Below are 27,748 nucleotides of genomic sequence, written 5' to 3'. Positions count from 1 at the left end.
AGAGGGGGAAGGCCCAGGGGAGGTGGGCACGTCTGGAACGACTGACCTCAGCCACAGAGCGACAACCCCCCCCTGGCAGCGGCTTCGGCACCCGGGCGGACTCCGCCATCTCCAGTCTCACCCGGGCGTGATGGCGGGAGGGCCTTATCCCTGGGCGATGTGGGAGAGCGCGGCCCTCACGGGCAGCCCCGGGTCGGCGTGTGCGGCGCCCGGGCGGCGGCGGGAGCCGCAACCATCGGCCGGCGCCCGCCCGCCCCCTGCCGCCTCCGGGGCGGGCCGGGCCGCGGCGGGACTTCGGCCGGCGGGGCGGGCGCTGCCGGGGCGGCGCGCAGCGGCGGGAGCGGGCCGGCAGCGATGTGGACGTCGCTCGGCGCCGCCACGGAATCGGCTGGCCCCAGGGCAGGCAGCGGCCGCTTCTGGGCTGTCGTCCTGGCGGCAGCGGCGGGGCTCTTCCTCCTCGGGTTCCTCATCGGTACAGTGCAGACTAACCTCCCTTCGGATGAGGGGACTTCCCCGGCCAGCCCCGGCCCTTCCAGCCGCGGGAGGTGGCTCGGAGCGGGCCGGAGGAAGGGCGGGGTCAGGGGGCGGGGTCAGGGGGCGGGGCGGGGCGGGGCGGGCGGGCTTCCAGCCCCGGGGGCTTTGTGCCGGGGTGCCCCAGGTGAGTAAGTGCTGGGCCGGGCGACACCTCTCTCTCTTCCTACCCGTCGGGCCGGGCGGTGCTGTCACCGGCCTCTCCGGGGTGTCCTGGCTCCTCCGCAGGAGAAGGGGTCTTTTGCTGAGACTGTCTTTTCGGCATGTTTTTCGATTTCTTTTTGAATAAAGTAGTTATGCTGTGGGCAAGAGAAGAGGTGCTGGGTTTGTGAGGAGGGGGCAGAAGACGAGGGCCTCGGCCTTGCCTGGAAACCGTACCAGCCTGAACCAGACAGGCAGGAGGATAAATATGGGGCTGGAGGAGCGCTGACAAGGGGGGTGAAATAGTCTTTAATTTAATGTCCCACCTCCTCCTCGGCCCAAGCAGGCAGGCCTGTGCGTTGCTGCCACAAGAGATTTCCCCTCCCTGCCTCCCTTTTGGTTCACAGATGGACCAGGATCGGTTTTGGGGAGGAAGGGAAACAAAAAGAGCCACTTTAGTCTGGAGAAGAGGAGGCTGAGGGGAGACCTCATCGCTCTCTACAACTCCCTGAAAGGGGGTTGTGGTGAGGTGGGTGTTGGTCTCTTCTCCCAAGTAACTAGTGATAGGACGAGAGGAAACGGCCTCAAGTTGCGCCAGGGGAGGTTTAGATTGGATATTAGGAAAAATGTCTTTACTGAGAGAGTGATCAAGCATTGGAACAGGCTGCCCAGGGAGGTGGTGGTGTCAACATCCCTGGAAGTGTTCAAAAAACGTGTGGACGTGGCGCTTTAGGACATGGTTTAGTGGGCATGGTGGTGTTGGGTTGATGGTTGGACGTGATGGTCTTAAAGGTCTTTTACAACCGTAATGGTTCTGTGATTCTGCATTTGGGAATGTTTTTCGGTATGTACTTGGGGTTCCTGCCGTTGGGAAGCCCTGACTGAATTACTCTCCCATGTGGAAGGAGCCTTTTGCTGTGCTGGTGACCAGTGTCTCGCCAGCTTGTTACGTGCTCTGCTCCCCAACGGGTCACTCGTTTGCACCACCCGTGGAACTGCTGCTGCATTTGCACTGAACATGTCCAGTCTCTGACTTAAAAATAAAAACAGATGTCAGAAACGCTTTTTTTCTAGCCAGGTGTTCCTCTCATCACTTACTCTGGTAATGCCTGCACAGTAAGGGAAGGATTCCAGAATTAGAGCCAGACAGACAAGAGAGTGAGAAAGGAGTTGCAAGACATCTGTTCCTTAAAAAGGGTGTCTGTGTTTCTGTGCTTTTTTGTAAAGCTGCTGCCTTATTACTGAGGTGACTGATACAACTAACATGGCTGACAGCATGATGTTCTGGTGCTAAAGGAAGACAGATAAATCTCCTTAGCATCTACAGTAAAATAACTGTGATGAATAAATATAATACAGTATTTTGTTCCCCTCAATATCTACCTAGGTAAATAAGTTCTCTTAATATGGGCGGGGACTGCCACGGCCATTGCTGTGCAGCCTGCATTACGTTGTGGCTGCTTGTCTCTGCTGAGATAAAAACAGTTGTAAAAAACGGTGAAAATCTTGTCATAATACCTAAGAGAAATGGAGTGTGTCATGGGAATATATGTTTTTACTGTTGTATTTTCATGTGTTGTACAGGCTGGTTTGCAAAACCTACAGAAAAGAAGACATCTGTGAGTTCTCATGAGGAGATGAAGGCAGCATTTATGGCTGAAATGAAAGCTGAAAACATCAAGCAGTTTCTTTAGTAAGCTATGTGTAGACTAATCACTCAAAAAAAAAAAGTAAATCCAAGCAGGAACCAACCCAAGGATGCCTCCAGACAGAGGATGGTGTGTAGGTTCTCAGCCATAGGCTTTATCTAAGTGTCTCAGTGAGTTCATTGACAAAAGTGTCCATCTTGGGTCCTCTCATTCTTGTTTGTGTTGGAAACAGTTGAGGAGTTGTCAGTAATCTCAATACTTAAAAACTGGCCAAGCTCAGTCTTTGGTGGATGCTTGTACAATGATGTAGAGCTTCAGTATTTCTCTTACGTGTCCTTTTTGAGTCTACAACAATGTTTATCTTACATTGTTTTTTGTGGAAAAATCATTCACTTCAAATTAGGCTGTATGAATGAACTTAAATCAGGAGAGTTTAAAGGGAAAATAGTGGAGTACATCAATATAAAAGAGAAGAAAATCATATCGGTGTTCAAGGCTTTAGTTCTTCCTACAGCTTAAGCCTTAATACCTTATTGCTACTCTCCCTTCACACTTTGTCATGCTGTGACCAAATTTATGTGTTAATCTGTGACTATTCTGACATTGTACTCACTTTCACGAAGAAAGGTATGTTTCCAAGTTCTTTCCCTCTGCATAGTGAACAGCTAGAACAGACAGAGAAGGTACAGGCTGATGGTACATTACACTGCTCATAACAAATCTAATAGTCTTAAAGCTTTGGAGTCTTTTTTAAGACGATGTTTTTTTCACAATAATTTTTTTATCTCTCTTTTAGTACTTAAGTCAGTTGATTTTAAATGTACTGTTATTTCTTTTATTAAATCATAGAAAGAAAGCTGCTAACATTTGTTCCTGAAAATTCAAACAATGGAAGATGACAATAAAGATTTTTTTAAAAAATCTGTTACAGTTGAATTACTGTAATGAATTTCTTAATTTCTGTAACGTAGAAGCTTTAACTACAAGGAAGCTGATGCACTATTATTTGTTTATTTTAAGGATCTTGTAAACACATTGTTTTTGTCTTAGGAGAGTGTAATATTTCTTAAAAACTGTATTTATTCCAGTCAGCAATAGACCAGAAGTCATAGTTTATTGATAGAAATTTACTTTCTGTGTAAAGAAAGACTATCAGTTATTTTAGGAGTAATCAATAAATTCAGGTTCACCTTAAATTCCCAGCCCAATTAAATAGCATTTAATTGTATCTTGCTACAAAAATAAATCACTAAAAAAACATTTTTGGTTTATAAGATTGTGGCAATCCCACTTATTTCATTTTAAGTGCACTTGCCACAAACTATTGCAAATAAATTAGCTGGAAGTTAGCTGTTCTCTTTACTACGTAACAGCCATGTTCTGGACTATATCAACATTGAGAACTGAAGACACAGGATTTTTTGCAGTCTTAACCAGTGTTTTGGCTCCTACAAAGTCAACTGCTGTTAAACAGCTCTGTAAGAGGACTGCTTTGTGCTGTCTGAACTCCCTGTCTCTATGCCAACAGGAAATGTTGTACCTCATTTACTGTCATGCTGCCAGTTCTGGGGTGAAATATGGCAGATATTTAGTCGCTACTCAAAATTGCCAGTACAGGCAGTCAACAAGAAGAGGAAATGAAGAAAAACACAACATTCAGTTAAATGGGAATATAATAGAGGAGAATGTTATTGCGTAAGTCAAATTTTAATGAAAACACAAGACTTAAATATTCCTAACTCCTACAGAAAACAGCTGTTGACTCTAACAATAACACATAACTGCCCTTGATTCAGTATGTCATCCAGAAAGTGATACTGTCACTGTAACAGGGACTTTTAATACACTGTTGGTACCAGATGTTGACATTATCAGAGGAACATGGTTTTATCTAGCAGTATTCAATACAAAAACAGAAGCGTATAGTTCTTTCAAAGTGCTTTGTTTAATGGCTTTGTTCTCACTGGAACTCAAGAAATAATTTTTTTCCTAACAATATACCCCGTTCTTATGGAAGATCCAGTTTCCTTCATTAACATCAGCTGGTGCTGTGGCATGCTGAAGGCCTGGTCATATGACAGGATGAGGACATCATGATGACAACCTCATTCAGATGGGCGTTTCCTCAGCTCACTTCATCACTGGGCTTTCTCAGTGGTCTCAAAAATTTTTTTTCCAGACAATGGGTTGTTCACTATGGTATCTTTCACTGTTATTCAACCTGGATGACTTTTTCTCATAAGTCACAAGCTGTTGAGTTTTTCTGTTCCTTGTTTGTAAACTACTATGAACTTGCTCTTTCTTATTTGCAAACAAGACACACTCAGAGGGAACTTTTAGATAAATCGGTATTTATGCCAAAATTAATTAAAATAGTGGGATCCAAGGAGAATGTGCAGTTAATTAAATGTAGGGATCAGAGTAATTGCACACATTTCTAAATTGAGTACAAAAAAATAATTCTACTCCATTTCTTTATCACTTCACATGGAAGGTCAGTCTCATTACACATAGGAGCGATTGGCCTAAGGTCACCCAGAAGACAAGGAGTAACGCAAGGACAACAGACCCACAGCTGATGTCATCATGCCGTTCTTGCTAAGCTAGGCTGTGAGGAAGATACAGATACCTGTGACAGCTCAGGACAGACTGAAACCCTTAACCTCAACTTACGTATAAGACAAGGGAAAAACATGATGCAGAGAAGTCTAGGTCTTTATTTAGCGTGGGTACATCTGATCATCTCTAGGGGGTTTATTTCCAGCTAGGCTAAGAGGTGTTCTGATGATGAGCTGCAACTCCTGATCCTGACTTGTTGCTTCTTTTTCTCTAGCAATTTTACACGGCTCCCTCACCTAGCAGGAACAAAGGAGAATCTGCATCTGGCACAGCAAATCCAAGCTGAGTGGAAGGAGTTTGGTCTGGATTCTGTTCAACTGGTTCATTACGATGTCTTGCTCTCTTACCCTGATGACATTAAGCCCAACTACATCTCAATAATTGATGAGCATGGAAATGAGGTACAGAAAACACCAGTTTTTGCAACCAGAGAACAAAATTACCTTCATACACCTGGGAAGACTGGGAGGGAAAGCTATCCTCTGCTCTGTTAATGGTGTTGGGCCTGATGTAAAGCACACAGAAATCAGGGATTCCAGTTTGCTTTTATATTCTGTATCTTTGTTTTGTAATGTGTGTGCTAGGAATACTAATAATTAGTCTGATTCATATAGCATATCGATGTGTATGGATTAAAGGAGAATTATTTAAGAGAATTACTTAATGTAATTCAGTAGTTTTCAAATTACTCTGTTATTTAGAAAGAGGAAAGCAACTGTGCTCAGCACCGTTATCTGCATTGGTTCATTATACCGTACTGGTGATTGTGCTAAATTCAGTTTCCTGAAGATTAGAGTTTAGGCCTCGAGATGTATCATCACAAGTAACATCAGTTCATTACAGAGCAGCTCTAGTGCTTGTAGAAGCTCCAGGGATGAGCAGAACGCAAGCGGTTTTTACCATTATGATCTAACCTGCTCTTACCTGTTGTACTGAGACCACCTTAAGGGTCCCTGTGTTCATTTCAGCAGGATTCTGTGTGAAGAGTAGAGATGGGATTTGCAAGATCACACGTTGAACCTGCCTACTGAAAAAGATGCCCAGTGCTTGCTAAAGTATTGGCCACGCTTCATTTAGAGTTCTAAAACTAGAGTCCTTTAAACTGCATGTGAAATGTGCCTGAACAGGTAGTACTTCTTTTCCGTATTGCCTGGTTTACTTTTTTCTTTTCTTCTTTTCTACTAGATTTTCAACACATCGTTATCTGAGCCTCCTCCTCCTGGATATGAGGCTGTTAGAGATGTGGTGCCACCCTACAGTGCATTTTCAGCCCAAGGAATGCCTGAGGTAACATAGCGGAATAGTAAAAGAAATAGAAGTAGAAATGGAAACAGAAATAGAAGCAGGAACAGAAGTAGAAATACAAGCAGAAATAGAAATAATAGAAAAGATGGAATACCATAGTGTAGTGTAGCATGGCATAGCACAGAATAGCATGGAGCTATACAGAATGTGAAATTCTTCGGTGTTAGGCTTTAGTTCAAAGCCTGACATGTCACCGGTAGTAAAGATGTCCTAGCTCTGATGTTCTTGGGATTTTTGCAATGGAGCAATGTTCAAATTGAGCAATCATACTTATATGTTTTTTTTTTTTCTCCAGTAAAATAAAATCAGAATTGGATTTTATTTTTACCTTTTCCTTAAAAAATATGGTAATAAATCTTGAATGTTGTTAGCTGCTATAAGCTCCTCCAAATATTTCTGTGACTATGCACTATTGTTCCCCATTTTAGTGAACAAATAGGACTTGTTACATTTATGTAGCCAAATGAACAGTCTAATTTTCAAAATGCTGCTTGCCCAAGGCTCACACTGATAGGTATAACTGCACAGCATACAGTATGCTTGAAAACGGCTTTTGCTAGCAGTAAAAGTGTTGCTGTGATCTGAGCTTAACACCAATTCTTTCTATCTTCTTGTACAGATAGCACCAGCTGACAGGCTTTCTTTAATAAAGCTGGCCTGTGTAACAGGAGCTTTCTGTCCTATGATCATTAGTGGTTTCAATTAATATTTTGTAATGTTAGAAAATGTTTTTGTGGCGCTCAGTACCGTTCCCATCTATACATAGAATAATGTAGGTTGGCAGGGCTCTCTGGAGGTCATCTGGTCCAATCCCTGCATTAAAGTTGGATCTGACTTTGAAACCTCCTAACAGTGCTTTTACTCACACAGCCCAGTCTTAGAATCATGTACTTTCTGAAGTTTGTTAATAAGCTGTGCAAGTCCAGAAAACAAAAGGTATCCTGTATGCATTTGCCTCAGATACTCAAAGGAAGCTGGAGAACCAGGCAGATAGTCTGTACCGTAGGATATGACAGTTTTGAGTGTTCCAACAATTACAGTGAGAATTTTGGAACATAATGTAAGGTAAAATTAACGGATTCTGACTTTGTATCATAACATAATATCCTGAAAGACAGATAGAATAACGTCACTGCTTTATTTTGTTTCTGGAGAGCTATAGTAAGTGGTGGAATATGTGAAATAATAAAAACAAGTTTTAAAAGCTGCTGCTGCCTTCTTTAGAAAATTATTTTAATTAAATGTAAGAACATTGCTTCTGAAAAAAACACTAAATAAAAGACAGATTGTCTTTTCAAAATATGATGCTTATGTTCATATTACTTATAATACTTTGACAAAAGCTCTGGGTACCTAGCTAGTGTTGTTAGCAATAACATTCTCCCGTGAGCAGTTGTCTGCACCTGTACTGCCTGTATATGGCTCAGCAGTGGGAATACTCAGTGGGTTCAGGGCTCTTCTAAGTTCTCCATGTTCATGTATTTCATGTTAAAAGCCATTCTGTTAAAAACCAGAACTAAGCTGTGGACAGAGATATTTGGAACTTGCCAGGTGCAATCATCAGTCATAGATTCTCTTTCTGCTTATTAATTTTTTTAACAATTCCTGCATAAACAACCAAGTTCAATGAAGGGAAAAGGCTGCCTAATTAATTAATTAATTAGAATTAATGAATGGGTTGCTATTAATTGTTATAGTTACAGATGTTCAATTAGGTAAGACAAACTACTGAAATCAACATTTTTGTATTTGTCATAAAAATGTAATAGCTTACAAATGTCGGTATTCTGTACAAGATATTCTAAATAAATTATTTTAAAATGGAGGACCAAATTTCTATTTTGCTTAATCTAAATAGACTAAAAGAAATGTCTTGACTTCAGTAGAGTTATACTTGGATTTACTGAGAGGGAAAATTACTGCATAATTTCAGAAAAGCCTCCCTAAGAATAATCCTTGCATTTATGAATTATTCTGTGAACAGAGAGGACCGCAATCTTACTAGGTGTGAAACTGTTCACCTTATATAAATACAGTGCCCTTTATTTCATTAATTTCTCCTAACTGAGTTAATTTTGCTTAATTTAAGAAGAAATTGCAACTAGAGCAGATTACTGATGAAATCAGTACAGTCAAAATGACTGTATCACAGCCTTATCAGGACATGCTGTATGCTCTTATATGTGACCACCAGAATGCCTAGTCAGCGATTTTCATCATTATAAGAGATTTAAGCATATACCTTTTTGAAATTAAATTGAAGATCTCTTCATACCAGAGCCAGTCCCAGAGCTCAGTGTTCCCAGCTTATTCTTTTACTAGATCACATCCTTCTTTTGACATGCTCATTGAAATTCTTGTTTCAAATTTTACCTCTTTCTATCAGGGTGAGTTAGTCTATGTGAATTATGGCCGCACCGAGGACTTCTTTAAGCTAGAACGTGAAATGGGAATTAACTGTACAGGAAAGATTGTTATTGCCAGGTATGGGAAGATCTTCAGAGGAAATAAGGTAATGCCTTTATATAAAAATGTTACTTGTGCTGTCCTTCAGTTGATTTCAAGAGACTGAAACACTTACCTGAAGTCTTCTGGAAATTTTAGCATAACTGAGTATTTAATAAAGCTGTGTTCGATCATGGTTCTTCAGTAGGAGTTGTAAAATATGTATTTAATAGATGTAATACATCTATAGGATAAAAGTAAATAAGTTGGAAAATGCTATGTATTTTTATATTCATTTGCATGCTAAAAATTTTTCCAAAAATATTACTGACATTCTTGGGTAATACACTCCAGCTCTGAACTAGACTGCTTCCCTATTCGTTCAACTGTGCTTTAAGATGCCTATATTGTGTTTCTTTATAATGGTTTCTGTACAGCAGGCAGAGACTGTAACTAGATGGAGGTTATTTTAAATTCTGTATTTGTTTATTCATTGTGCCTATCACATAAATATTTTTAAACTACATATTTCCGCATATTTCCATGGGCAGACAGGAAAGGACATAATCGTGTGCATACTTCAGGCATACACTCAAGTTACTTCCTCAACAGGGATGTAAGAAGACAGTCTATTTTTCAGTGTGTTTGGCTCTTGTACAAAAATTAGTTTAACCCTAATTTGGACAGTGCTATAATTTGCATTTCTTAGTTACCTAAGCGTATCAAACACTGAATCTTCTCACTGGAAGGCCAACTCTTACTATATGCTGTAGACTAATCTTCTGTGAGCTTTTAAGTGGCTAACTCACTGGTTTACATACATGCCATTTTCACCTGTGAACAGTGACATGTAACTCATATTCTGGGTCGGATAATATTTTCACTAAAGTGTTTACCACTCTTAAAGATACTATCTGAATGGAAAATACTTGAAGAAGATATTGCTGTCTAGGAATCTTTTCTTAAAATGAAATACAAACACCTCAGACTTACTAATATCTAGAGGGGCAGTTGTCCTGTGGTTTGGAAATTGTATGCCCTAGTTGACACAAAGGGTTGGCATGTTCATTCTTATGGTAGTATTTCTAATGATTGTTTATTTGAAGATCTTTGATAGCCTGTATAAAACCTGGAGAACTGTACGGGCATTTTCCAACTTTCTAATGGTGTGCAAGAATAGCATAGATGATGAAGGCAAGTACTGTATTTCCAAAAAAAAGCTATGGTATTTCTGAATGAAAATACCCAAACTTAAAACTGTTGAGGATTAGTTGTCACTCAGTCACTATACATCACTGTCTTACCTAGTAGCAGGACGGATTGGGATGTCAGAATCACATATATTTTCTTTCTCTCACTCTCTACAAACCAGAATTATATGATAATAAAGTCACATGAGAACACTTTTTTAAATCAAAACAGCATGCAGGTCCGCTCTTCTGTCATAATAAGCCTAAGATACACATTCTTTGGAGTTAGTCTTGTTCACAGCCAAAGACAGTTTCAAGCTCTCACGTAATAACCTTTCTGTGTAGTCTGAACCCTGAGATACATTCAGGAGATCATTTAGGTAAGTACGGTTAACACATGACTAACTGAAAGAGAAGGTTGCATCGATGTGATAGTTTCTTCCATCCATGATGTGTACATTTCAATAATCAGTTGATTGTGTTGATGTGGATGACAGAATACAAACTCGGGTTATGTAGTAGTACTGTGGAGGATGTTTTCCATGTTACTGCAGTTTCTCCTAACTAAAATTCAAAGCAACAGCAAATCTCTTACTTTGATATGTAACCTGATATCTGCATATATATTTTCAGGAAATTTTATGATATGAGAGAGTGATGGGCCCTTTACTTAGCCCAAGCACTGTAAAAGGCCCTGAGGAATAATCACTGTAATTCATAATACTTTATTTGGCGCCATGAACTCTGGTGTCAAGCTATAAAGGACTGGATAGGGACTGGAGATGTGCTTTGCAGGTGAAGAATGCTGAATTGGCAGGTGCCAAGGGAGTTATTTTGTACTCTGACCCTGCTGACTACTGCGCCCCAGAAGCAGATCCCTATCCAAATGGCTGGAACCTTCCAGGTGGAGGAGCCCAGCGTGGAAATGTATTAAATCTGAATGGGGCAGGGGATCCTTTGACACCAGGTTATCCTGCAAAAGGTGAGTGACACTAGAGAAGTGATGCTTTGAGGGTCTGGTTTCAGGAAGGAAGAGGAAGATAATGGGGATATTCTTTCCCTTGGAACAAAACATGTTTTTTCTTGGTCTTTCTGTTGCTCAAAAGAGGCAGCTTTGGGCTTCATGTCAGTAGGCCACTTCTGCAAATAGTGCATGAGAGAAAGTGAGGGATTATTAAGGGAGTCACACAGTGCAGTGCTGGGCTGCTTAACTTCACAGATTACCCAAGTTAGCCCAGAGATCATGACACAAGTATTCAACAGCTGAAGCTCTAGCCTTTTCTTTCTGCTTCTCATCAGTAAGTCAGCAAGGAGCCAGCCTGCACACTTCACAGGTTTCTTTGCTTTTGCAGTTCTCCTTTCTGCAGCATTTAGGCTGCTTTCCCTCTACAAGAGCCCCTGCTGGTAATGCTGAGATCTTTCACGCTGAGACTCATGTTACTTGGCTGCAGATGAGCCTCCTGAGAAGATAACCATTCATCACCTTCACCGCATGCTTCCTCAGCTGCTTGTTTAAGCTCTGCCTAAGCTGTTTCATTTAGCACCTAACCCAGATCATTTTGACTGAAATGCATTAAGAACCTTTCATGCCAGCACCTGAGCCAGCATATCTGAGAGAGGCAGTCACCTCAAGAAGACTAGTCCCTACGTGATGGGGAAAGTTGCCTCCAGCCAGCACCACTTGAGCTGGAAGAGGGTACACGTTCACAACAGCAGCATGGCAGGAGCAGACCATTAGAAGATTCCTGGTTCCTTCATACTAGAGTCAGTGATCTCATAGATGAATCCCTGTCTGCTTCTCTCTGCAAGGGTCCCGGTGTTGTTTTGAGGAGGAAACTATTCTTTTCCATACCTGCTGGCTTGCAAACATCACATTTTGTCTGCATTGTGAAAATTAAGATTCTCATTTATAAAAATTATCTGAGCTTTGTCAGAACAAAACTTAGACTTCATTTTGATAACGAAAACAGCAAAACAGCATATTCAGTAGCCCAGTGTATAAGATTTTATCTGCATCTCTTAACAACTAGCAAAATTTTTTTAATTCCCAGCGGAACATTCTAAGAATCAGACTAGGGCCTCCCTCTTTGCTCTTGTTCTTTATCTGAGTCTGAAGTTCTTTCCCATGCAGAGGAATATTTCTACCTAAAAGCATTTCAACATAAAAAATTAATTAATAATTTTAAAATTTCCAGCCAGCTCTAAATGCATGACTGCAGATACTATGGGAGAACCTTTGTTAGCGTCTCTCTGAAAACGTGTTGATAAAGCATGGAGAATGAAATTGCTGAAAAAATGTGGAAAGTGAAATGATTATCCCTGACTCCAGTGCTAGGACTGTGCTATGTACTGTACAGATTCCTTCTAGGAGTTGTAAATATGAAAATACCTGTCTTTTGCTTTCAGAATACACCTACCGATTAGACAAAGCCAGTGGTATAGGTCTCCCAAAAATTCCAGTTCATCCCATTGGCTATCATGATGCTGAGTTATTACTGCGGTAAGTGTATGGGAGACATGAGGAATTTTAAGCAGACTGTTTTTTGAAAGTTATGAGAGTATTTGAAAAGAAAGGGAAAAGACTTTTGCACTGTGCTTCTACTGTAGCTGTTGAAATAGTGTATGTTTGTCAACATGTTCTCTGTTATTACACGTCAGATATTTGCAGAGTGATGTGGAAGGGATCATTTGTAATACATCATGATCAGTCAAGTATACTGAAGTTATAAAGTGACTCTCAGTTTGAATAAAGGCAAAAATTTTTGATGATGGCATGATACCTGTCTTGTGAAAAAGACCACAAATGAGGTTGTTCATTTGTTCATGGAAATACTTGCCATGCGTGTTTGATGGGGCACTATCTGTACTGTCCTCTGTTAAATGAAGGTGTGTGCTCTCTCTCATCAGGTGTATTATGATTATGTTGCATAAATATGAAATGATGCTAGCAAACCAATATAAGGACAGGGGAAACTGGACTATTGTAGGGGATTCAGTGGACATCTGTTGTAAGTAATTGTGCGTACGAACAGTGCAAGTGACATGAAGACAGGCTACCAGCTTGCCAGAGGACAGCATCAATTTTCATAATTACCTTAACAAAGGAAGTAAGTTCTCTGAAAAAACTAAGATGTAATTGGGTTGGCAAGTGCATCATTCCCCTAAAAATGTAGCAGTGATCATCTGTATCAGCTGCAGAGATACAGAGCGGGATATACCAGGGCTGGAAACAGAACCAGGGATAAGTGTTTAGGGCAATAAGTGACCATAATCTTGGGTGCATATTTGTATAGGAATTTTACATCTAAACCACATGAGCAATCATTCTGCTCTGTCTGATGCCTCTGAATATTGAGTAAAAAAAAAATCTATTTTGGTTCTCTATGCAAGTTTTCTCTGAAGAAGCTATTTATTTTTATATGAGGCAGAATTTTACTGTCTTTGGTGTCTTTGCATACCTGATGTTCAATAGCCATGATCTAGTGTTTTTCCTATTTCCTCCCAAACTTTTATGGACTAATATATCTCCAAACTCTTGTTTCTTTAAAACTTTACAGTTATCACTGTTATGAGGATAACTGCTCATAATGATAAAGGTATAGGTTAAAAAACCTCTCTTTTCCACTGCCAACTTGTAGTGGCAGAGCAGATTAATATGTATAAATATGATATAGCTAGATATTTCTCTTCAGGAAGTTGTAAATAACTTTAGAACTTGGTTTCAATAATTATGAATGAAATCTAAATGCTCTAAAAATACTGTGTCCCTGTTTCACTTTTGTCTTGAGAAGTCATAAGTTCTAGTTATTCCTGCTATCATGTTTTTATATAAAAAATATACTGAAGACTTGAGGACATGCTGAGGCGTTCTGTGGAATAAAGCTTGACTGAAGTATGCATTTACAGTAAAGGACAAGCTTTCATTTACAATAAATATATTTTTCCTAATAAAACCCAGAACATTCTGCATACTTCTTAATATTTTTTTTGTTTCTCGGAAGTTCATGTCAAAAATATAAATCCTTTAGAATAGGTAAGGGTGATTGTGATCCACTGAATTGCTGCATTTCCAGTTGTGTTAACTGAGAAAAAACATCTCACCTCTGACAACGGAACAAGAAAAGGTGACTTGGAGTGATCATGTTTCTCCAATTTCAGACATCTTTGAAACACGTGAACTCCATCTATGCTACCAGATTAAACAGCGTCCAGGGACAGGCACTGGAAGACAACTGCCTATGCTGTTAAATGGTTAGAATGGTCTGAGTTACTCTCTGCTAATTCAAATGCAAATGCAGTTCAAGGCAGTAGAAGGTTCCAGGGACCATTTACAAGAGGCAGTTTGCAAAACCTTTGGGAACCAACACTGTTTTCCAGGGTAGCTGTAGGCCGTTCCAAGCTGATCTCAATGCCCGGGACTATTCATCTGTATTAATTTACTAGTATTACTGTAGCTAAAAAGACAGATTATTCTCCTGTGGAAGCTTGTAGTATAAACTTTCTAAGACAAAGACCATCACTGTGGTCTGTGTGTGCATGGGACCTAACAAAGTGTGGTTCCTGGTTCTTTATTTGTGTTTGGTGCTATTGTAAGATGTCTGCAACTAATAATGGTGATTATTTTTTTCATAATAGCAATATGGGAGGATATGCACCACCGCGTAGTAACTGGAAAGGAGATTTGAATATATCTTACAATGTTGGTCCTGGTTTCACAACAAATTATTCTACAAGGTCAGTTTTGTAACAAAAGCATGCTCGGGATCAGACAAAAACAGATAGAGCAATAGAATTTGTCCAAAGGTAGAGTGGTTGGTGTTATTTGCATCATTCCTTTGATCATGACCATTTCCTGGGCTAAAATGTGCTCAGTGCAAAGCTTCAGTAGATCTACGTCTTGGGTATGACTGAATTGCTTTAGTTTCCAGCTAGTCTTGAACCTGTTTCATCTGAAAAGCATTTAGCCTTTGACTAACTATTTGATGAGACTGGTTATTTTTGAGAATTGAATTTGTGTGTTTTAAATTCATGTGGGTCCAGCTTCTAGTCTTACCTATTGCCTCCCTCATACAAAACAAATTAACCTACAAGTCGCGTTTTCCAGAAAAGAAGCTTTAACTACAATGTCATTTTTATTGATTCAGATTGTTTTTAAACTGATTTAGTAATTATAGTTTAGGAGTAGAGTCCAGGTGTTTCAATATTGGCTGAGCTATTGTACTGACATCTTATGAACCGTTTGACCTTTTCCCTATGTCTTAGTCATAGCACATGAAAAATTCTTTCTGAAAAATATACAGGCAACCCTTCAGGATGAGTTGTTGTACCTCCAGCTGAGTTGTAGATAAACAAAGTTTCTTGATGCAACTCAGGTTGTCTGATTTTCTGCTTCCTGAGCTGACACATCAGTATTGACTGTGCTGGAGTAATTTCTTATTTGCACCAACCTCTAGGTGATCAGAACTATTTACCTTTTTAACGTTAGATGGTTTAAATATTTCTTTCACTCTTCCAAATTTAAAAGCTATCTGCTAGCAAATAAAAAAAAAAATCTTTGAATTTGGAGTTCTGAGCCTGTTATCCATATAAATCTGACTGACGTCAATAACAGTGTGTAGCTTTCAAGGGCTAAATGCTGTTCTCAATTGCACAGGTATAAATCCAGAAAAAATACAGTGACGTCTTTTCAGATTTATTTTGGTTTCATGGAGGGTAAATTTGGCTGAAATAGTTCCCTTAAAATTTATACTTGTACGCTTTTGAAAGGTGTCAAGGTGTTTTATTGTCTAATCTGGTGGATTTTCTCTTTGGATTTTCTTCCCGATACACTAGAAAGGTGAAAATGCACATTCATAGCCACAATGAAATAACAAGGATTTACAATGTGATCGGTACCATCAGAGGCACAGTGGAACCAGGTAAAGTCATTTGTCTTCAGTGTAATGTGAGCGTGCAGTGACCTCTACATGCGCTTCATAGTTACAAGGGGGAAATGAGGAATATAGTTTTCTCTGAAATATTGCACTATGTGATCATTGGTGTTGAAACATTTATTGCATCAGCTTTCATATGGGTACGTCAGCACTTTCACTGTAAATGCTGATTTTCAAGGGGACGTCATAACCAAGACAGAAATACTTGTCTTCAGGCAAGTAACCTTGCAGTGGAAAGAATCTTCTTAAGTGGATATTCTTCCCTACTAACATGGGAATGGATTCCATCTGAAGACATCATATCCACCACTATTGACTTTTTAGCTGTCTTACAGTCTCTTGTAACCAGTGTGATTTTACACTCTAAAAACCCAGACATATAGACACCCCTAGGATCATGATAACATCATTTAACTTGTAACTGCAGCACTTCCCTGTTAACTGTTAACCATACTATAGTAGCACAGAGGTTTAGCCTGACTTTGGTCTTATTAATTACATCTCTGTATGATTTGGACAAGCCCTTTTATGATCAACTGTATACATATGCAGAGAAATACTGCATTCAGCACACCTTAATGTTGTGAGTTGGCATGCTGTACAAATAAAATTAGTAGATCAGCTTTATCATGAAACATACTATTGTAAATATGGAAAGATGCTTCTATCCAGAGGAAAGCTGTGCTATTTCTAGTAATAGAAGTAACATTATGGAATTTAGGAGGTTTAAGTCTTATGGGATCAAGTTATTGTGTTTGACAAATTCTTTAGCACTGGCTGAAAATGCAGAAACATGTCTTTGGAGATTTAAAATGTCTTTTGCCTTTCTGTCCTGTATATTATAAACAAAGCTTTGCTGCCTGACATCTACATGAAAAATCAGATATTACTTCCAATTAACAGCTCTATGGCAGGAAAAAAGTTTTTCTAAGTAAACCTCCATGATTACTTTCTCTAGACAGATATGTCATCCTGGGAGGCCACCGTGACTCTTGGGTATTTGGTGGCATTGATCCTCAGAGTGGGGCAGCTGTGGTTCATGAGATTGTGAGGAGCTTTGGAAAACTGAAAAGGAAAGGTAATGTGATGAAAGAATAAAGCACACCAAAATCACTGCTCTCAGCAGTGCCCATTGATTTCTCTGGGATTTAAGCATATGCTTAAACACATATATCTCACTGATCTCTTGAATAAGCATGCTGCTCTGCAACTGGTAATTAGTTCCAGTTACAACCTTGGTATATGTGAGGTACTTCTGCTCAAGAGAAAGTACACCTAAAGGAAAACAAACACAAAATGGGGCATACTAAAATAAATATGACATTTGAGTACAATTGATTAGTGTGTATTTGAGGCTGGTCAGACTGGATGTTTCAGTGGTCCTGTAAAATTGGTATAGTGGTGGACTGATCAAGGCTTCATCAGAGCAGCATCAAGAACCTTCTCAGCACTTCGCTGTAGTTTGGAGACAGACCCAAGAATACATAAAGCATGTCTGTGTAATGCAGAGAATGAGCTGTGCAAACATAGTAGGAGGTAATGGTTAAAAATACCTCACGCCTAGTTACAGTAGAATAGGAACAAATGCCAACTGTACCAATTTTCTGCTGCTGTCAGAGCAAATGCTGTCTCCCTATCTGCCACCCCATGGAAAGAAGCTCTGACATAACTCAAATACTGTGCTAGAGGAGCTTTCTTTGCCTACCTATTACACTTAAAACCTATTGACATTTAGTTTTCTTTCCATGCCCTCCCCGTTATTCAGTATCAGGGGAAACTGTCTTTGGAATGCAAGCTGGGGGGAAAAAAAAAAGGTAAAAAAGAAAGGGAGCAAAAGAAGGAAAGGTTCCAGTAGCCTCAAAGAAAACTTTGGGCAAAGATACAGAGGCAGGGCAATAGAGCCTGTTCCATTTGGCCTGGCTTTAAATTGAATGCAGAACTTCAAGTGAAAGATCTTTCTTTTGAAGGTGATCTGTCAAAGTTACAGGGAATTCCTTAGGTTTTTAAATCTGGCATTTGGGAGACAGGTCAAAGAAATTCAGTAATAGATACGAAAACATGCCAAACACTTTTTTGTCGAAGTAGACACTGATATACGTGTGCTGAATTGAACAGAGCAAAAAGAGTAGAAAAGCTTCCTTTCAAGGATTTGTGTACAAGCACTTTTTTTTTCCTTGTTCAGAGTTTCACATTTTTGAAAAATTTCTTGCAATTAAAGCTGAGAGAAGAAAAGAAATACATTATTTGGCACAATATTGAAGTAGAAGTGATACTGCTACAAAATTAGCAAACCATGATTAGATTAGATTAGATTAGATTAGATTAGATTAGATTAGATTAGTGAAGAAGGTGGTGGTAGAGTTCCTTAAACTAAGGGTAAATTATGAGCCCCCAAAAAATGACATTTGTTTTCACATTAGTTACCATGTAACAAGCAGTCTGTCTTTCATACAGTTTTCATGGTCTTTTATGGCAGGATGGAGCCCCAGGAGAACAGTGATATTTGCAAGCTGGGATGCAGAGGAATTTGGCTTGTTAGGATCGACAGAGTGGGCTGAGGTAAACCAATAGTATTCAGAGAGAAACTTTCACAATGGCAGATCTTTGAGAAATCTATACCAGAAAGCAACACTTCTTCCCTCCCTCCCTCTCTTTCTTAAACACACACACACTCTTAAGTTTCCTTTTGAACTACAAAGAATATATGGTTCCTTGCAGTGTATGTCTTTCCCTGAAGCAGCTGTTACTTCTGTGGATGGGAAAACAGTTCACACCAAAAAAAAAGTTCATCAGCGTTTTCTTCCTCTTTTCCTTCTCGTAGGAAAATGCCAAAGTATTGCAAGCACGAGGAGTGGCTTACATCAATGCAGATTCCTCCATTGAAGGTACATAGTTTTGACTTGTGTTTCACAGGAGTAGTGATGGTATATACAGGTGACTGGGAGGCATTTTGGCTTGGAGATCCGTAAAAGCTTCAACGTGATAATATTGTTGCATTGGTTCGGGAGTAGATATGGGGGCAAATCGTGACCCAGATTCATGAAGCATCCTTCAGATACTCCTGTTGTTTCAGGGAAGAAGTCCATTACAGTAGCTACACTATTTGGGAAGTCATGGGAAGGGACAAGAAGTGTTGTGCCCCTGTGAGCAGTTCTATAGCAACTCTGTAGAGTCATCTTCTCCTCTTACAGCTTGTGTAATATACATAGGGACTTAAGAAAAGGTCTTCAGAGTTTCTTCAAAAGCTGGTTTGTAATTCATCCTAACCAATACAAATGCACTGACAAGATCACAGGAGGAGAACTCTTCTGCAGGAAGAAACTTGTTCCTTGTAGACAGTGTAGCTCTCTCGTCCCTTTCTTATGAACAAATAATGGCATGAGGTTTCAGCTGAGTAGAACTTGCTTCTTTGGATAAACAGTTTTTCCTGCTTTTTAGGAAACTACACGCTACGAGTGGATTGCACACCACTGATGTACAGACTAGTGTACAGTCTGACTAAAGAGGTAATACTGCTTGAACTTTTTAGCCAACATGTTCAGTGCTCACTTACTGGGTGGGGCTCTGTGTATAAAATATGGTGTTAGATGTTTCTTTCTTTTCTAACTGCAGTACCCCTTTAAGACAATAGCTAAGTTACTGGAGTTTTTTCCCAGGAGTAGCAAAGGGATTTCAAGCTTATATCTTTAAATTATTAGCTATTTATCCATAGGATTTATGGATTTTACCACTCCTTCTGTGAGCGTAGTCCTTCTAAGAACAGGAGAATGAAAAAATGCCATGAGCCAGAGGACAGAACTAAGCACAGACTTGGCTGTCCAGCCCAACTACTGTGGTGCCCATGGTAATGGGAGACTGACTCCCTTTAGGCAGGAGAAGAAGTTAGACTTGCCAAAGTGTTGTTTGTAGCAGGATGTGACAGGTTTGGTCAATGTGCTCAGCTTCAGTGTATCCTGTTAGATATTCATTGGCTCTGACCGTGATGCTCTCACACATGTTTGTGTGGCACAAAAAATTATAAGGTAGGACCCTTTCTCAGCAAATAGCCTCAGCATCTTAGATGTAAGATGTTCCTTGCTTTGAGAGTAGGTCTTAGAGGCTGTCACTAAGGACTTTTTATTTCTGGGTTTTTTTTCTGTTCATCTGTATTAAAGCATGAACATTTAATTAGTATTCTGTGTGTGCGTTTTATATACATATATGTAATGTACATTTAGCTACTGTATATATTCTATGAAATTACTATATCTGTCTCTTCCAGGGTTGGTAATTTGTTGTCTCTTGGAAGAGAGAGTACCATTAGACTGGTACAAAAGTAAAGGAAATGTAGAAATTCAGTATAATCCTTTTCTGGCAATTGAAAAACAACAAATAAAACTTAACTCTGTTAAAATTAGGTGCCCAAATAAAGATATTTCTGTCCTGAACTGCAGAAGAGCTGATCACCTGCAGTTCCCATGGCAACCTGTGCTAAGGGCAGGTATTCAGAATGGTCAGAAAATCGGCTCAGCAGAGCCTTCATTTGGACACAAAGAGCCATCATTAAAGTGTTGACCTAAATACCAGTAGACATGGTTGGGTAACCCCTCCTTGAGCTGGGAAGCAGCAGCAAAGGCTGATGAACGCATGTAACTGCAGCTCGTTGGCAGCTGATGTCTGAAGAGAATGCTGATCGGGAAGCAGGTCCTATGTGTTCCCATCCCAAGTTAATCTGTGGCAAAAAAGTGTTAACGTTGTTCTATGAACAATTAACTTCATGACCAAAAAGCAAATATATTAGTTTTATTTTGATTTCTATTGTGCAGTAATTTTAAATAGTAGATATAGATATTAATAATAAAATAGATAGCAATAATCTTGAATTAATTAAAGATATTAAAACCTCATATGCCTCTCAACAAAAAGGAAAGAAGAAAAAATACCTACAGTGTTTAACCTGCTCAGTCGGTAGTCTGAAAAGAGTGATAAAAATGAACTTTAGGATGATCATGATTTATATACTTCTGTAGCAGCTATGATGACATAAGCACCAAGCACTGTACACTTTGCCCTTCTAAGGTTACTGCTGCATCCATGAAAATAATTTTTGTGAACTAAAACAAGGTAGAAACAGTTTTGAATTAAGCCAAGACAAAATTGAAATTTCCTGATGAAGTGAAACAAAAAGTTTTGGTTTTGTGAGGGATTTTTGTGTTTAAATTAAATGGCTGAAAATCTCATAAAGAGTATCAAAATGTAAATATTTACTTGAAATGTTTTCCTTTCCCTGTGTTCTCTTCCATCTAAAAGTACCTATTTTTAGCAAATAAACTATTCCTCTGGAAAATGCTATGCATTTGAAATGCTAGAACGGAAATGCAGAAAAGTGGAGGGGCTTAAGACTGTGACGTATTCATTACCCTAAGCCAGGTTACCTGATGACAGGCTGTAGATTTGTTGCTTGGTAACATTTAAAATTGTACCCTTTGTCATTTTTTACAATATACTTTTTCTAGATACCAAGTCCTGATGAGGGGTTTGAAGGAAAATCTCTTTATGAGAGCTGGTATAAAAAAAATCCATCAAGAGAATATAAAGAGGTCCCCAGGTCAGTGACAAAAGAAAATAAATTATATACCAGAAGTTATTATAACTTGCAGAGTGTGGATTTTAAAGAAATATCCACTTGAAAAACTGAACACCTAAAAGAAATGGTGATTCTCACCTGGTATAAATTTCAGAGTTACATTGATAGCAGCTGATACGCTATTGTACAACAGTTTTGTGGGTTTGCCTTTGTAACACGAACAGGAGGATTTATATATGAAAGGTAAAGTGTTCGTGTAGTTTACAGAGATTTAAACAAATAAGGGTGGTATGCGCAAACCAGCGGCAGGCACACAAGATGCTAACAGCAGCTTTCCCTTGTACTTGCTTCCAGTCATAGAATCATAGAATCTTTAAGGTTGGAAAAGATCTATCCCGCAAAGGCCTCTGAGTTTGGGTGGCTGGGGAGCACACCAGGCAGGTTTTTACAACATTCTCCTTCAAATTTACCAGGGTTTCTCTATAGAATCTCAAAGACTGATACTATTCCATGGAGCCATGCTGCAACTGTTGTGATTTCTCTGAGTTGAGAACTTGGGATACTGGAAGATAGGAGGAAGGTCACTGGGTCTTCTCAATGATTAGACAGTGAGTTAAATTCTCCTCTTCAGAGTTTGATTTCTATGACCCTGAGAATGATGACTCTGCTCCTCTGAGAACACAATTGGTGAGCTGCATGTAATGTAGGGGCCACAGGCAATTCATGATATATTGACAGGAAGAGCATAGTAGCGAAGGACTGTGTAGTGACTGCGACTGCAGAACAAATAACTGAACAGTACTTGGAAGGAAACTAAAATTATTGTCACTCAAGGCATTTTCCTCTTTCTTGTTAAAAGAATAAATAAACTGGGTTCTGGCAATGACTTTGAAGTCTTTTTTCAACGTCTTGGCATCGCTTCAGGCAGAGCACGTTACAGTAAAAACTGGGTAAGTCTGTGTCTTTATAATTTTGTCTCCCCTGCAGTTGTCTGAATAATATCACCTGTAATTGAGGCATTTAGACTGCCAGCTTCTTGGAGTAGTTAATTTGAGTGTGTCAGGGTGGAGTCCTAGTTTATTACTAGAACTCTGTGTGCTACAGAGTTCTAGTAATAAACTAATAAATAAACTAAAAATAAACTACAACACAAATATTTAATAAATAGTAATGGTCAGCTTGGTGTCAGTCAGACAAAAGGAACTTTACTCAGGGTAAATGGATGTGCTCAGAATTACCTGTGGTTGTTGAAGACTTATGAGTGACCTATGATGATGTTTGAATGGTTTATAATAATTTGTGAAGCTTTGAATTCAAAATGCTGCATGTTTTATGGAGAACATGGGTTTGACTGGAGAAGACTGTGAGATAAGACTAACTGAGAAATCTTCAAGGAGCAATCTATTCAAGGTGGTCTTTTCCTCTGAAAAGGCATATCCAAAGTCACAAACAGAAATGACTGTTGAGATCCAAGCAAAGAGAGGAAGGACAATCTCGCCTTTATTTAGCCAATTAAAAATTATGTGTCTTTTCTTAGCTACCTTGCTTAGGCTCTGTACATGGTCAGTGGAGAGAGGCATCTCCAAATGACTGTCCTTCTCATCATAGGTTAATGTCTAAGAGAGCCACTGCCGAGCAGTTCTGCTCCTCGGACTGTCTGTAGCAGCCACATAGGATTAGGGTGACCTAAACACTTAACTTTACAGTGCCTTGAATCCCACAGCAAAGGTTTTCAAGCAAAGCTGAAGTATCCACAGCTGAATAATGACTTTCTTTGGGTTGATTTGTTTCAGAATGTAGAAAAATATAGCAGCTATCCAGTTTACCACAGTGTCTATGAAACCTATGAAATTGTGGAGAGGTTTTATGATCCCACTTTCAAGAACCATCTGACGGTAGCTCAGGTACGGGGAGGGCTGGTGTTTGAATTGGCCAACTCCGTTGTGCTTCCTTTTGACTGTAGAGATTATGCATCAGCTGTGAGCAACTATGCTCACATCATCTATAATTTGTCAAGGAATCATGAAGAGGAACTGGCAACATACAATGTGTCCTTTGGTACGTACAGTCTTTCATCGCACTTCTCTGCTGTTAATGCTAGCAGTGCCTTATCTTAATGTACGTCTTAAGTCATGACCTGGTATTTACCTTGTGCTGTGTGAACAGTAAATAAAACAAGAGCCACAACCTCCAGTAATTTGAAATTTGAGTATTTTGTCACTAGTGTGCCTGTGTAGAGACTGTGCCACTGCCAAGGAAAGCTAACACTTACAGTAGCATGTTCTTTGACCTGTGCATAGTTCGTGTCTTGGTCCCTAAAAAAAAAAAATCACACTGCTTTGCAGCTTTATGGTGCTAGATAATTCTCTGCCCAACACTGATCATAGGATCATAGGATAATACATGTTAGATGAAACCTCATTCAAAGTATGAGGATAGAAGGAACCTGATTCAAAAGATGAGTCAGGAGGTCTCTAGGTCAGCCTGCCCAAGGCAGGGTCAGCTCTGAGGTCATACCAGCTTGCTCAGAGCTTTATCTTGAAAACCTCCAAGGACAGAGACTACAGAACCTCTCTGGACCACAGTGCTTGACTGTCCTCAGGGTGAAAAATAGTCTCCATATATCCAGTCAGAATTTCTCTTGTTTCAGCTTGTGAGCATATGATGGCAAGTGCAAGCACCATGAGAAGTTTGCCTCAGGCCTTGGCCAGGCAGGAATGGTTCATCCCGGTGCCACAATAGGCATCTTGTGCTAGCATGTGAAATTTTATTTCATGTTATAGGGATTCACAATATGCCTTCTGCCTGAGAAACCTTATTTTATTGGCAGCATTATACACTACTCAGTTTAGGACTTGGCTGCTAATGACCAATATTGGGTACATGTGCACACACACACACATGCTCTCAGTCTTTCTCAAAACTGCATGTGTGGAGGGACATACCAATAAAACATAGGTTGTTGGGATTTATAAAATCTCAGACCTACCTGAATAGTCTGGTTCTGGCATTCCATGTTTTAGTTTTTGGTGTCTCTGTACCTTCTTCAAGGAGCAAACAATAATTAATATTCACAAACATACTGACTTCTATGGTCTCCTAGGCAAGTTTTCACACAGAATTACATAGTTTTTAATGTAGGAATATGGGGTCATCTGATTTTTATTCAGTGAGAATTGACAGGTCATGATCACAGTGAAAGATAAAGCTTTAATTTGAAGAATTTGCTTTGTTAAATGATTCCTTCAGAATTTGACGTTAAATTCTTCCTTCCTGCTCCCTCCAGATGCTCTCTTTTCAGCTGTGAAGAATTTTACAGAAGTTGCTGCTAGCTTTCATGAGAGACTGGAACAAATAGATATCAATAAGTAAGTTTAACTCTTTCTTTTCTTTCAGTCAAATACTCCATGTAGTCCTCTGGGCTCAGAGTGTATAGTCTTTACTTGCATTTAGTCCTCTGAATGACAAATGACTGTCAGTCATTTGTTTCATTGTAAGTCCTTATGGTTTCTTGGTTACTCTAGGAAACAAAGTATAGAAATGTTGAATTAGTGGACACCAGAGACACTGCAGAGCCTGGGAATCTAGCCATGTTAGCTTTGAAAAGTGTCCAAGCTTATTAGTGTCAATTCTTGACAGGTTTTAGTTGAGGAGCTGTGCCAGGATGATACATGGATGTGACTAGAATGCTGGTTAGCATGAGCAGAGCCAGCTCAGGTGTGTAACTCCCTCCAAGTAGAGACACATCCTAAGATTTTGTTACTGAATTATAATTAAAGAATAAATGTTTTCTTGTGGTCTTTCTTTGCCAGCATGCTAGTTTTCAAGATACTGGTACCACTTAATGAAAAAAATAAAAATCTATACCATGATTGTAGCTGTTGCAAGCTTTTTGGTGAGCTTTCCCCAAATTCTATGCACCACCTGTGCCAAAAGGCCTAATTTGCACTTGTCTTAATTCTTCATTTATTCTTTGGAGGCCATGCCCAGAATGAGAAACTAAACTTCCTTTTACATATACATATGTGTAAGTTACATTTCTTGGGAAGAATCTAATTTAGCCATATGCTTACCCTTACAGAAGACTAAGTGAGAAAAAAAGCCATCTTTTTAATGGCAGCAACTTTCAAGATAAATGAGTTAATAATTTCTTACGTAAAACATGACATTTATGACATACGACATGTATGTGACATTTTCAGAATGGTTCCATTGATGGATGGCCTAAATCTAAGCTTTAATTCAAGGAATCAATTTCAGTTTCCATTTTACACTAATGTAAACATGAAACAATTTCATTGACGGTAGTAGAGTTACTCCAGGTTTACAGTGACATAAATTTTACCATTTTTTCTTGGTGAGTGCCTTTGAAGCACTACAGTAGGTTACTTTGGATGTAAACTACCAAACCCACATATATTCAGTATAATCTTCTTCACAGTTCTTTTAATTGTTAAGCATCAGTAGTATGCTCAGAGCTATTCAAAGCACACAAGACACAGATGGTCTCTGCTCTAGGGAATTTACAATCTGCCATCAGAAAAACATAATTCTTGGATGATTCAATAGATGATTCTAACATCACAAGGTTCCTGTTTCTCAGATGTTGTGGTTTTACGTAAAAATAAATGTGATATTATTGAAGTAATTTGCTGCTGGCTGGCTTTGTGGAAAAGAGTGTCTTCAGAAATCTGTGGTACCAAAGAAAAGAATTGTCTGCCTAAGCCTCCTAATGAAGAGGAGATACAGGAATAAGATGCAACATGAGAGAAAATACCTGAAAGTCTGTCTTCTTTAACACTATTCCTTGACCTTTAAAAGCAGCTGTAAGAGACTTTTCAGGTTATGAACCAGACTTCCTCACAGTACAGATCTGCATAATTCTGTTGTGCAGGTTAGCTGACATGGGCTGTCTTCTGTGGGCTACGCTTCAAGTTCATCATTTTGGATCTAATGTCCTTCATAAATCCAGAGCTGTGTACATTGGGGCTTGGGATGAGAGTGAGCCAAACACTAACAGTTAAATATATTCTTTTATTTTCTTTTTAGCCTAATTGCTGTTAGATCACTAAATGATCAGCTCATGTTTCTAGAGAGAGCTTTCATCGATCCTCTTGGATTACCTGGCAGGCCATTCTATAGGTAAGAAAGGCTTATTTTTCACTTTCAGCATGGAGTACCCTATGAGAATTCCTTTAAGATTTACAGGTCTCTAAATGGAATTGTAATGATTTTATTCAACATGGTAGAAGTAGATTAAACAGGACAAATAAGATTGAAAAGGGAAAATAACATGAGGGAAAACTTCAGTGAGATACATTGTACAGAATGAGGAAGAGCCTTGTTGGAAGCCTACTCAGTTCAGTAAACTCATTTCCATTGATTTCAGTGGGCTTCTAAACAGATCTAAAAGTTTGTCCCTGGACTCAGTTCAAGTAATTTCAGTGGTAAAGGATCTTTAGGAAGTTATTATTATTTGAAAGTGAAGTAGGGTATAATTGAAATATCAACAATTTGGTTTATTGTAGCAAAAACAGTAATGGTAGCAAATACAGTGTAGAGGGCAGTACTTCAATAGCAATGGATTCAGTAGTTCTGTCATCCAGTTCAAGAAGCAGATCTTGTTTGAGAGGCAGAATAGTCAAGTCTAGCTTTTTGGTCCTTCTACCAATCTGCCTAATTCAGAACAGTAATCTTTCCACTAAAAAGTTCCACTAAAGAGTAACTGTAGAAAGGGAACTTATGATCTACAGTCCTTGTACCCCTCATAGCTTCTGATTAAAAATCTGTTGAGCAGAGTATCTTGTTAAAGCACTGGCTTTCCTACCTCAAAGCATGCCTGTATCTGTTGGAGGTTGTGGATGTCTGTGAGAAAAGAAGCTGGCTTTTTTTTGTCTTTCCATTTCATCTAAAACGAGGGAAAGGAAAATACTTTAGTCAATTTTATCTCAAGTCTTCTCAGTTATAAAGTTCTGGAATTCACATGGAATAATTTAGCTTATGTTATTTACTTGCTCCATGGATGATAGGCATTATCACTGCAATAATCTTGTTTATTTACATCTTCAATTTCAACAATTTAACAGATGTATAGAAACAGATTAATTTTATTCAGAAAATAATATGCTTTATTTTCCTAATGCAGAATATTGTTATTTTTTCCCTTAACTTCCCTACAGACATGTTATCTTTGCTCCAAGCAGCCACAACAAGTATGCAGGAGAATCATTCCCAGGGATCTATGATGCCATGTTTGACATTAAAAACAAAGCTGATCAACATGAAGCCTGGAAAGAAGTTGAGAGGCAGATTTCCATTGCAGCCTTCACTGTACAGGCAGCAGCAGAAACACTTAAAGAAGTTACATAA

At 39.2% G+C, this 27,748-nt stretch overlaps 1 protein-coding gene across 1 annotated transcript; it reads left to right on the top strand.

Moving 5' to 3' along the window:
* Window positions 1–28: 28 nt before the first annotated feature.
* On the top strand, window positions 29–27,748 carry LOC309417430 (putative N-acetylated-alpha-linked acidic dipeptidase; the record flags this gene model as incomplete). The annotated part of the gene is made up of 19 exons (XM_082014934.1): window positions 29–472; window positions 2,257–2,365; window positions 5,155–5,341; window positions 6,126–6,227; window positions 8,632–8,757; window positions 10,676–10,862; window positions 12,287–12,380; window positions 14,516–14,614; window positions 15,713–15,798; window positions 16,772–16,891; window positions 18,290–18,372; window positions 18,635–18,698; window positions 19,252–19,319; window positions 21,309–21,400; window positions 22,239–22,329; window positions 23,173–23,437; window positions 24,666–24,747; window positions 26,429–26,521; window positions 27,559–27,748. The coding sequence occupies exons 1-19, from the start codon at window positions 355–357 to the stop codon at window positions 27,746–27,748; spliced, it is 2,256 nt and encodes a 751-aa protein (XP_081871060.1). The 5' UTR covers window positions 29–354.

This window comes from Phaethon aethereus (assembly GCF_964289735.1).
Source record: "Phaethon aethereus genome assembly, chromosome: 1".
Taxonomy (NCBI): domain Eukaryota; kingdom Metazoa; phylum Chordata; class Aves; order Phaethontiformes; family Phaethontidae; genus Phaethon; species Phaethon aethereus.
Note: the sequence above shows the minus strand (reverse complement) of the source record. Positions and strands in the feature narration are given on the sequence as shown.